Raw genomic sequence first — 13,551 nt, forward strand, 5'->3', positions numbered from 1 at the left:
TCTACGCGGTACACCTAATTATTATTACCACGACGACGACGATATGATATTATATTATTGTTACGATGTTTAGCATTAAACTTGTGTTTCGTTTCGTTACAGGATTGGTTCACGAGGCAACAGTTGGTGTTGGTCATATTGATCGTCAACATATCGTTGGCGCTGATGTTTTTCAAACTCCTGACATCCTAGACGCGGCGCCGGCGGTGGACGGCTTGGACACTTCCGCAGAGCCATATACGAAAATAGAAAACAAAATATACATTTATTATATTTTTTCAGACATGAAATGTTGTGTTAATTCGGCGGTGACAAATCAATGTTATTGCGCGTCAACGTTAATAATAATTATTTTTATAACGACCGTTTCGGGACGAGACGGTTCGGAGCGGCACCGGACGTCTCGTCCGGAAAACGTATCCGATACGTTTATTTATTCGTTTCAATCACTTTTTGGCAATGTTATAAACTATAAATTACAATATATACATACATATACATATATAAATATATTTATTATACAATGAATGTTATATATGTATATGTATGTATATATATTTACACCTAACACTACGTTTGTTGTACGGCGTTATTTCCCAATAAATCGATTTATTATTATTATTATTATTATTATTATTATTATATTATAACACGTAGTGACACGATATGAGGTCGAACAACTCGACGACGGTGTCTTATAATATATTATATTATATATTATCATATAAGACTCGAGTCGAAAGCGATTGGCTTTTATTTCGGTATAATATTATATTTTGTTAGTGAATATATAGTGCATTTGATTTTTTTTCGTTCTCTCTAGATGTTGTTGTTGTTTTTTTTTCGTTTCCCGCGTAAAATATATTATACGATGACCAAATATATAGCCAATTATAATTATTATTATCGTTATTATTATTATTATTATTATTATTATTTCTATCATTATTTTATTAGTATGAAACGTGAAATAGAACCGATAATATTGTATAGTAGTCGTCATCAACACAGAAACAATATTATTTTGTAGTTACATAATTATAATAAATACTATTATGTATGTGGTCAAATATCAATTATAAATCACACACACACACACACACACACACACACACACACACACACACACCACACACCACACTATTTTACTGTCTTGGCTAAGCGTTCGTATAAGCTTTCGTTGTTGTATGTTCTATAATATTATTATATTTTACGTATTACCACATTATTTGTTTATTGTGTTTCACGGACGAGAACAAGAGAAAAAAAATTAAAATCAAAGAAGAAAAAGAAGACGAACGAAATAACCTCTCCGAGACGCCGATGCAGTGTTATATTGTTATATTATAATAAAATATTATATTATCATGTTTTGTGTGTGCACGCAATAATAAAACGCCACACCGACGACAGACGAATGTTGTGTTGCTTATTGATTTCACATTTTTATTTTTTATCACACGCATTATTGCCATCATCGATTCCGGCGAATCCGACAAATATTATATTATTGTATTAAAAACACATACGGAGTGGCGGCGCGTTTATTTTAAGTTCTTATATAATATTTTTGGCCCATCGGAGGTTATCACAGGAGTACAATACGAGGTTTTTCTATATACAAGTCACAAAGACTGCTATATATATATATATATATAATACCTGTCCCGTACAGCATTAAAATATAAATTCCGTCGCTCGACGCAAATCGAAAAGCTCGACTTTCGTTTTCGATAAAAAAAAATTATTCATACCCGCGCGTTTATCGAACAGTAATAATACGGCTTATGAGTGACGCGAAAGCCGAGCAGAGCGTGGACAATTTTCTCACATTAAGGGATTTCAGACACACAGAATATATCGTATAACACTATGGTTTATACCTATGGAATGTAATCGTATAACGCGCCTCTCGTTTTTTTCGCGCGTCGTCGCGGCACATAACAATATTGGCGGTGTGTGCGGTTATTATATAGAAATTTCGTCGTCGCGATACTATTATTATTATTATGTTTGCAATAATTTATCGTTATACGCGCGCGTTAACGTTTCGTCGGCGCGTGCGGAGGAGAGGAGGGCGCCGCCCGGGCGAACGGAAAAAAATTTAAAACGCCACGACGGTCGAATATTCCAGTTCATAATATACGTATAATAACAACAAATTTATTATACTTGCCGTGTGCGCGCAGTATATAGGCACTTATACCTGCCGTTTGCGGCAGGTGGGGCCGCCCGCTCCCCCCAACCGAAAACGAGCGGCGGCGGTCGACGGTGCGGCAGAGCGAAAACGCCCGCACGTGTACGATATTGTTATTAATGTGATATCACAATATAATGTTTGTATTTGCTTAAATATTGTGCCCGAAACATCTAAACGTGATAAATTACGGTGCCTATATACTTACCGTGTTTACCGTCCACTGTCCTGCCGCAGTGAACAAACATCGTGATAATTACATTACATAATATATAATATCGCCGTCGTGTCGTATATATATATAATATTAAAACACGATAACTCCTCCTCCTCCTCCCCATCCTCCTCGTAACGGGTTCCGTTTTTTGCGTCCCATTTTAAGGATATTCGACGTAATACGCTCGTTTGTGTAAACGGCGGTAGGTCTAACGGTTAGAATATAATATTATAATATATTATATTTTGTTTTTTACGCACTACCGGTCGCCGCCTTAATACTGCCAGTGATCACTTTTCTATTTTGGATTATCTTCCATAAATACGATTCGTAAAAATCATCTGTTGTGGCTTCGCCGCGCGTGTCCGGTGCACCGCAATCTGCGGCTCCCGATTGTGTTCGACATAATATTTTATTTCTCCCGAAGAGATTGGCCTACTCGTTATTTTTTTTTTGCGCTCCTCTTTCCCTCGTCCATCGAAAACCAAAGTTTCCGTCTTTCCCGGGGGCCTCGTCACGCCGTTATTATACTACGCGTGTTACAGTGTGTTTTTAATTTCATATTTTTTTTATTAATGACAAATATTGCAGCCAAATGTTGATGCGCTTGTGAAATACCTATGGAATCGGTAGCTGTTTATTATAATATTGTTATTAATAGCATTTCGAGGAGCTACGATATTGTGGTACTGCTCTCATATGCCGACTATCGACATGCTCACGTAATAAGCGGTCTACCTCGTTAGACGTAGATCACATAATACCTATATATAATTGTAATACGCCATGTTTATATTTTCATAATTATAATATATGTTTATTAAGCTCAAATTTGAAAAATGTAATGTAATAATAACAATAAGCATAGTTTAAGCAGAGCTATATATCCTGAATCTTCACTACTTTGATATAGAAACGATGGAAAAAAATGCTTAGAAAATCTGTGTCTAAAAAATATTGATCGGTAAATAAGATATTATTATATTGGTATAAACCATACGAAATAACGTATAACGTCATGTCATACTCGTTTTCGTCTTAAATATTCTATTAAACTTTGAAGAACAGCCTGTGTAATTTAATATAATAATAATACACTGCAGCTACCAAATAACACATTTACCACACGGTGGCAAAGAGCATCGCCGAAGTACGCTCGAGGTAATGGTTTCCCGGCTAAAGTCACCTTCGATCGCAGTTGCCATTTACTGATTATTTTTATTTTTGAATTACCTATCTCGATGTCTAGTCATCATAGATATGGTTCAGTCCGGATAATCTCCTCGGGTCTCGTGATATAAGTGTATGATATCATATATTTTTTTTAGAAATAAACAAGAAGAAAGTTGACAAGTTGAGTAATAAATTATAATAATGGAAAATATTCTTTACCGTATAATAGGTATGAATGGTGATACGAGACGTGACAATATGGGACGTGGTTACACTACCAAACAAAAAAATGTTATTTTTTAAAAGGTTTACGATACGACTGTTTCGTAATCATAATATACAGAAATTAATATTACAGCGTACCATATTATACTATACAATATGTCGTAACACTGCAGTGTAAGTAGGCAGTATTATATGGTAATATACAAATATATTTTATATATCTCATGACAGTTCAAATTATTTTATTAGTTATAAAATACCGAAATAAATACACACAAAAGTAAAACAAACAAAAAATAAAAATTTGATAAATAATATGATAAAAAAATCAGGATATTTTAACATAAAAGTATATAATGGCAGTGTTCATGGTGGGGTTGTCATATTTTCCAATGCGTTTTTTTAATTCAATTTATATTGGTTTAATGATGTGTAGCTGTGCAGATAAAGTTAATTTTCAGATAAACAAAAATTATAACTATGTTGGTATAAATTATTTATTTGTTATTCTTCACACGAACAATAATAATATTTAGTTGTACACAACAATAGGTTAGGATTAGAGCGCGGATTTTTATGCACTTAAAACTATCGAAATATGCCATATAATATGCAGTAAAAATCATGAAAATATGCAAACAATATGCAGTCTAAATCATGAAAATATGTAAAAAAATATGCAGTCAAAATTATGAAAATATGTAAGAATTTTTTATTTATTTAAATTTTACAATAAAACTTATAATAATTAATTATTTAAATACTTAATAAAAAAAAATTTAGGGAATTTTCTGAACTTAATTTATTTTTAAAATGAATAATCATATGCATTTCAAGTTTTTCCTTTGTGAAGCTGTGTCGTTTATCGGTTTACGTATTTTTAAAGACTGAGAACGAACGTTTGACGTCAACCGAAGTTATTGGGGCATATTTGTAGCAACTTAGTATTGTCGGGTCTTGATAAAGATCTTCGAGCTAAATGTTTTCGAAATTTACTTTTAATTTTTCTACTTGACAAAATAATATTTTATACATTTTTTTAAATTTTCGCTTCAATATGCAATAAATTTTGAATTTTGCCAAAATATGCAAAAATATGCAATAACATTTAAATATGCAGAAATATGCAAAAAAAAACTTCACCATTAGCTTAAAATTATGATGATTCGTGAAGATAACTGACCAAAATCCAAAAATATTAAAAGGAAAAAAATATGCAATTGCATAGAAATCCGCGCTCTAGTTATGATAGTCCGCGGCGGTTTCTTCTATTTCGTTTTTCGTCTGATTGCTAATGGACGAATGCAACCGCAAAGCACAAATTATATTTCGAAATTTGAATGCGACCGACGTTATTGACATTATATTAATTATTTTCGTATGCACTACGTTATTGTCATTTAGTAACTTTTGTAATTTGCTGTGCATTAATTATTATTTCAGTAATAATATTTAAAGTGAATTTAATTATTTACATTGTTTTAGTAATATTTCGGTTTAGTCCAGTACTCCAGTTAATATCAATTAAATATTAAATGTATTTAAATACCTATCATTAATTTTTTGTATTCATCGATATAATATTATGTTTGTTTGAAATCGGATGGTTAATGAGGATTTATTTTTTACTATTCATACGTAATATATAATAATATCATGTAAAATGTCAATCTTGGATGGACGTCTTTATTATTATTATTATTATGATTATTGTCGTTTAAGAAAATTAATGTTTTTTTTTTTTAGTCACGCCCAAAAACAATCGTAATTGTATAAGTTAGACTTGCCTCCTAAAATAACAAATATGTATACCAATCATTAGTGCATTGTTTTTATTTGTAATTATTACCATCATTAACATAATATTATATTGTATATAATGTATATACCTCGCTACCATTAGGAAAAGCTGAGCACGCAAGTAAAAACAATACGGACAGGAAACGGTGTCTGAAAGTGGACGGACTTTGAGCTGGTTTTCTTCAGTCACGGCACGAGAAAGCCATTTTTTAACAACGGGTAATAGAGTTTATCCGTATAATATTATTATCATACTGTGACTGGTCGAGAGCGATAGTAATAGTTTTCTTTTCTTCCAAAAAAATTGTTTAGCCGCTGACTGCTCGATTTGACGAGAAAAATCAAGATTTTGTCAAAATATTTAAAATGCGTACGTGCAAAATAACGCAACAATATTTTCGCGATTCAGGTTATTGTAATAATGACAATAATTGTCAACACATTTCTCCACTAGTCTGGTCTCAGATCGAGGGCCACTAGAGCTGCAGACTCTCGTGAACTTCTACACGCACATCCGTGACGTTTTGAATTTTCCATATTTTTGACATTCTACAACACACGAAGTGTATTCCGTACACCGCATACAGTGCAGGCGGGTTCCGATTTAATATCATTATACACTTGATATGTAGATTAGGGATTTTAACGGGACGTATATTATGATTTTAATCTGAGAGAAATTTGTGTAATGCTGGGAAATTGGAATACGGACAACTATTTTAGAGCAAAACCAGCGTTAAACTTTCAGTTTGTCATGGACATTTAAATTAAGTTAATAATTAAGTTTATACTATAGTGTTTAGTTCTCAATTACAGCGAGACGTGTAACAAGTTACTATTATTTAAGTAAATTAAAATAATAATATACGATATAATATTCTTTATTTAAGTGTAATAAATTACTACGAATTAGGTACACCAGTTAATATTCATGCTATATACGAACTAAGTATAGTATTGAAAAATATACTTTTTAAATGTACAGACTCAACCAAACTATAGACACATATACTGTGGAAAGTATTTAAGACTATGTATTTGGTGATAAGTAAAAAAAGTATTCGATTTTAAGTATATAGATATTTCAAAAAAGTAATAATGATCATCATCATAAAGACAAATACATGTTAACTTTTTTTACCTTTATATCGATGTAAATGGAATTTTATGCCATAAATTCTTGTTATGCATAAATCGTATTGAGAAATGTATACCTCATCATTTGGTGTAATTATAGTTACCTATAATTACTTTAATACGTAATATAATATATTTTACTTATTTTAAAATGTGGTTTTAAAGTTTTACATACAAAACAAAATATTATATCGGACTGTGGAAAAGAACATAAGAAGTGTAAATAATAATAATATAATATAATATAATTGTAATATAATTTTAAATGAATGACAGTTGATATTCTCACTATTATTACACTTCATCGAGATGTTTAAAATTAAATAGGCTCTTAAAACATCTACAAATAATTTCATGTAAATTTGAAACTAAACTGTATCATGTAAAATAAATTATTTTATACAACATTTTAAGAAGAACCTTGTATTACAATTTTGAAGCTATTTACCGAAGAAAATATTGTTTATTAACATGTAGAGAAAAAAACCTAAAAAAAAAAAAAAATCGAATAATTAATTTGCTTAAAAAAGTATTTTAAGCGTTATTCCATGTATATAAAATAATATTATAAACTCTCTTGGTCAACATTTCAAGTCGGTACGGTCGTTTTCAATTTTGTCGAAAACAATTCCCATTTTATTTATTTGTTTTGTTTTTGTTTCCGATTATTAAGAAAAGCACTGTATTTTTTTAAACTTTTGATCCCCAAAGTACCAATTCGATCTAATCTGCTGTCATATACTATCCCCCGAAATTTTCCGACTAAGAACGATATAAATATAATTTTGTTTTCCAAAAACAACGTTTCGTTATGATTCAAAATCATGTACCGTAACTACTATACGTTACAGTTTTCTGAAATAATTAGCGTCTTACATTAAACGGATCACGTCGTAAAATTGAAATAAAACGGTTTTAATATACAATAAATATTATTATTATTTCGTCTGACATTATTATTTTTTATTTAACGACGATCCATATAATATCATATTATATGTATATATATTTCTTTTCCTTTTTTTCATTCAAGTGTAATTCTATTATATTATCTATTTGTTTATCGTTATCATCCGTTTTAACTACGTTTACGTTCTTCAATCGTTTTCTTGTCATGCATAACGTTTTCAAGCACTGCCGCCGACTATATAATATAATATAATATAATATACAACTCGTATTCGTATATAATATATAAATACCTACCGTCAGAATATACGCAGTGTGTAAGCAGACGGGGGCGGATTTCAGACGTTTCGGTATTACACAAGCGCGTATGTATATATATATATATATTATACCCATCACATACACTTGCCCACACGATCGGGTAGGGATCGAAAATCGTCTTCGCGCACTCCCCACGGGCGAGTGTAACTTATAATATATATATATACACACACACACACACCCACCTGTACACAACACACGTTTATTAATATATCGTCTTCTCCGGCAGTTTCTCCGCAGCGGCGGCGGCGGTGGCGTCCGGAAAAGTCCCTTCTCGCCGAATAACTCGATTACACCGTTATATACCACCGTAGTCCCTCCACTCACCCACCCACCCCCCCTAACAGCGCAACGGTCAAATGACTCGGAACAGTAATATATATGTGTATATATGTGTGTGTGTGTGTGTGTTTTCTTGCTCCGTGAGCACTCACAAACCCACTAGACTCTGTTACTATAGTGATGTTTGCGGGCCGCACACGCGGCGCAATGACGTCGGCGCGTGCAAAACCAGCTGTGCTCCGGGAGAGACGAGTCCCCACTGCACTGCACGCCGTACAAGCTTTACGTTTAGGTCTGGTCACGTGTCTTCTTCAAGACAAACGCAAACTGATTACAATACTATTATTACCGTTGTTATTACCACCGTTCTATATTCTGGTCGTGGCAGAGGCACACGCATAACATTATCATGATAATTATGTATACCGAAATTTGTTATATTATACTGAGCTCGGCCGTATTATTATCGTATACCTACAAGTATACCGTCACATTATCACAATACGCATATACGACGATTCGAGCCGCCCGCCGAAGATCCTCAACACCAGCCAAGACGCTATCGATATAAAATTATATGCATTCTGATGTGTGCCCATCATATCTACGCTATTGTACATCATATTTTATATTAGTAACAGTTTTTCCCATATAATTTCCTTAATTTCTATAATATTATAAATGACGTCGTTACGCGCAGTATATCTACTTTTGGCAAAAATCCTATTATAGATCATCGGCTATCCTTACAATAATGGATTCAGATTATTTTTGCTACAACGACGAGAAGATTCCGATAATATATATGTATTATGATATCTCAATAATTTCACACTGAAATATCATATTATAATATTATATATTCTCTTGGCGATTTCCAGCTCATCGAAAACACTGCGTGTAAATTACAACGTACAATAACACCGAACGGTTGCGATGTCCGTATTATTATTGTTGTTTGTATAATTTAAGCAGGATTTATAATAATATTATAGTATAGTATATACTAATATTGTAGTATAGTGAGAGAGATACGAGATTTCGTAGCAAACAAGATGAATTACGTGACAATGTAAATATACGCGCGTGCAATCAATGTGCGCACTTTTAGCGCGACACGGGCGAGCGACACTATCCGGACGGTGTTCCGTCACATAGGCCGTGACAGCAACCCAATAGAGTTTAATTGCGGAGTCGTTGGTGGTTACTATCATTATGTGGCGTATAATATGAGACGACAACTCCGTAGTATTATACGCCGAACAGTGTTGTGGATTTGTAGGTAATTCGATTTGAAAATATAATGTACACAAATTACCACTACGGCGAATAGTAATCGCATATTCTATTCACGGCTAAATTCGGAATTATTGCGAAACCCACTTTATAATATATGCCTCGGTAAAGCTTGGGCGCACACGATTCGCCGAGAAGGAATTGCCCTAATTATTATTATTATTTAACTTTTCCTGGCATTTTTATTTTTTTTTTCATGTAATCATACCTAATACATATTATATTTTCAAAAATCTTTATATTTTGAGTGTCCTGTGACAAATTACTAATGTCAGTTTTGAACTGTGCTCTGGGTCTTCGCACATTTTAGCGCATATAGCACATTGGTGCGTACGAGTCAGAATTATAAATATTCAATAGCATTATATCGCCTTAAAGAACCTCAGCAACTGTGATTTACCTCAGAAGTATGTCGAAAAAATTAATTTTAACTAATTGTTTTTTATTAGTTTATCATCAACAGCTAACACAATATTTTAGTAAAATATTTCAATTGGCTGTAACATTCACACATCGATATCGTCGTCTTTAATGTGCGTATACATAGTTAATCCTGTTACATTTCCGATTATCCGATGAATGTATTTATAATATAATAAACGTCGAATGTATCATATATTTTATAGGCTGAAATCACGTACTGACCAGTATGGTGGTGACACCATTTCTCAAACGTCCGCAAATATAAAAAGCCGTTCTTGGTGCACACGTGCTTCAAGTGTCTCGTCTGAGACTTATTTTCATTTACTATTGAATATAGGAAAAAATTAAGAGAGCTTGCGGATTTATTAACATACAATTATTTAGTGATTCTTTTGTACGAAAATACTACATTTTAACATTTTTAATACAAACAATAGAAAATGATTTATTAAACACTTTGTCTTTGAACAGACATTAAAAGAATTTGCTTCGCAAAAAGCAAAATATATAAAATAAATATATTTTTTTTTTCGATTTGGTGTAGAATTTTAGTTCCCAATGTGAGATCTAATCATTAATTAAATCAACGTAATAGGTAAATTTAATCAATGGTAAATTATCATGCCTTCGTGTGCACCGCGAATACAGCAATAATAAATTTTATAGTGTTTACACAGTGATAAGAAGTATGTTTTTTTACATTGTTGGAGGCCCACAATCAATTACCTGTTCCAGCCTCCCAGGGCCCTTAAAGGTTTGCTAGCACGGACTCTGTTGCGCGTGTCCGTCGGTACCTATAGACAGTCAATCTGACGCAAAAAAACACGTCACAACAATGTTTCATACAGCTTATTTATTTACCAAGGAAAACGTTACAGTTACGCATACAGAATTAAATGATTCAAAAACTATTCTTTGAATAGTTCGAATAAATATTTTTTAAATTTTTGACTTATATTTTCGCGTACTATCTTTCAGCGATTGCATATTTTGAACCTTATCAATATGTCTAGTGTCATGTTAATTAAACTATAAACTATGTTTATTAATAGTCGAGGAATATTTTAATATTAATCAATACCACTTTTTTGTTGGTTGGTCAATAAATCATAAAATATTATACCTACTTGTTCTTATAAGTATTAAGAATTTTAATATATTATTATTTATGTTAATAATTTAGTATATTAACGCATAAAACTTACTACTACGTTTTATTTTTGTCTGAGCTATTATTTTTCAAATTAATTTTTATAAATTAAATCCTAAATATTATATTGCGTGAGCAATGCCATCAATTATATTTATAGTTATTTTTTTCATTTTTTTTAAACTCTATAATATACTGACTATTTATAAAACAACTTGATTTCCTAAGTTTATAAGTTAATTTTGGTTTCTATATTATTACTTAATTGTGTTAAAAAATAATCATTATCTTAAAAGTTATTTTAATTAGTCCTATTGACTTAATTTATTATAAACTTGCTACTTGCCCAACTTGAGATTATTTAATCACTTTTTGACAGAATGTTTTAATATTCATAGTCAAATTTTACGGTAAATAATGTTTATATTTTTAGAATATTTTTATCAAAATTAAAAATATATTTTCTTGTTAATTATTTTGAAATGTTATTTTTATGTCTTATTCTCATAATTGAAATGCCATTAGCTAGTTATGAGAATTATTTAATACTGTAAATATCTATAATTGTATAGATCTCTGAAATATTTTAATAAAATACTACCAAAATTCAATTTTTCTAAAAGCTAAAAATAATAACTTTTATACATATATTAAATATAGTTTAACCATTTAAAGGTTTTTTTTAATATTCGTAACGAACGTTTATCATCATTTTTTAGTTTATAATTTAAATAATATATATATATTGTGTTACTGTGAATGTTTACGTGTGTTTTGTTCAGTAGTGAATAACAAAATTTATATAGCGATATTGGTGAATATCGATGATATAGAATATGTTTTATTTAAATTTAATCTCATAATAACGGAAAAGTTACTAAATAATATATTTTAACATACAAACTACCTATAAAATATTAGATAATATTGTACAAGTTACCCAACAAATTTTATAATATTATATACCGGCAAAGAGCCTCGCTCGGGCTAGTTATATACTGTCATTTAATATGCTATAATTGTCATTCATCGCAGTCATACATTGTGTGCAATTGATTCGCACAACAACTTAAATAATTTTCTTTTACGTGCCAGATATCAGTTTTTAGTTTATAAAGTAAATTTATTATCAATCACTGGTGTGCTAAGGGATCGACAATGTTTTTTTAATAAAACAAACATAATTTAAATGAATAATACATATATTATCTAATAATAATAATGTATTATTCATTGATTGAATTGAACACGTTGTATTTTATATATCATCTATTCTATAGTCTACACTATATAACATTAACCAAAACCGTGTTGTGTGTGTCGAAATTGATTAATTTATGATGTTCATGTCGACATTCACCAGGTGACTGTCAGCATTCGCCAACTATGGACATACACCGTAATATATATATATATATATTACATTAAGAAATTGATATATAGTTGGTATATTAACTTATAGCAGTCGCCTAATAATCGATATAAGTACTCCTTTTGTAACAATTATTTAGGCTATACGTTTAGCTGTTTAGTCTTAAAATTATGTAAATATCTAATATCTCACATTACTAAAATAAGTTAATTAATTTGTAACCATAAAGTTAATTATTTTTTTATTTTATTTTACTTAAACACATATATATATATATATAGTTTATTACGTTTATTTTCATATTTAAATATTAATTTTTATATTTCAAAATTAATTGTTCACATATTTTTTTTTTTTTTTGTTCAGTAAGGACACAAGTATTAAATTATTCAAATATAATAGTTTATACCTACTAAACATCTCATACAATGTAATATATAATATATACAATATACCTACATACATTGCATACATTATTATAACAAAACGTTTATTAAGACTGTATTATTACCAGAGTATCACAACTTTTAACAATAGCTTTACAAATTTCAGTATTATTAATAGTTGTTTTAAACAAATAAATTAGAATAATAATATAAAGAAACTGTTTATAAGGTAATATTTTGAAAATTTGAATTAAACACGAATTTATTTGTTTATGTTAAACAGTTTAATTAACAATGCAAAAATCAACTACTCTCCCAAGAACAACGGAAATAAAGATTGGCATATTATATTTTACTTATGGCTTACTCTTCAAGAAAATTTAGCGAATATAGTGCTGATGAAGTTATCATTTAAATGTCTTTTCATAAAATTAAACGATTATTGTTTAGTGTTTACCATTATATATATAATATGTATGGGCTCGTACAACGCCTAACGTTTTGTCAAATATAATAATATTTATTCTCCATAGAATTGTATAGTTTGGGTGCTATATTTTAAACTAAAATCAATAAAACTTTGATAATAGTTAAAAAAAATCCTTTCCACAGTTCACTAAACCTAACGATTTGGAACTATTTTGTTGGACGAAGAGAGGATAC

General features: G+C 30.4%; 1 protein-coding gene across 1 annotated transcript in view; it reads left to right on the top strand.

Moving 5' to 3' along the window:
* The window catches only part of LOC132927722 (uncharacterized), a 57,833-nt gene extending 56,415 nt beyond the window's left edge, over positions 1 to 1,418 (top strand). The window contains exon 3 of the mRNA XM_060992308.1: positions 103 to 1,418. Coding sequence (XP_060848291.1) covers positions 103 to 192 — 90 coding nt within the window. The 3' untranslated portion in view covers positions 193 to 1,418. The remainder of the gene's footprint in view (positions 1 to 102) is intronic.
* Positions 1,419 to 13,551: the final 12,133 nt, after the last annotated feature.

This window comes from Rhopalosiphum padi, chromosome 3 (genome assembly GCF_020882245.1).
Source record: "Rhopalosiphum padi isolate XX-2018 chromosome 3, ASM2088224v1, whole genome shotgun sequence".
NCBI lineage: Eukaryota > Metazoa > Arthropoda > Insecta > Hemiptera > Aphididae > Rhopalosiphum > Rhopalosiphum padi.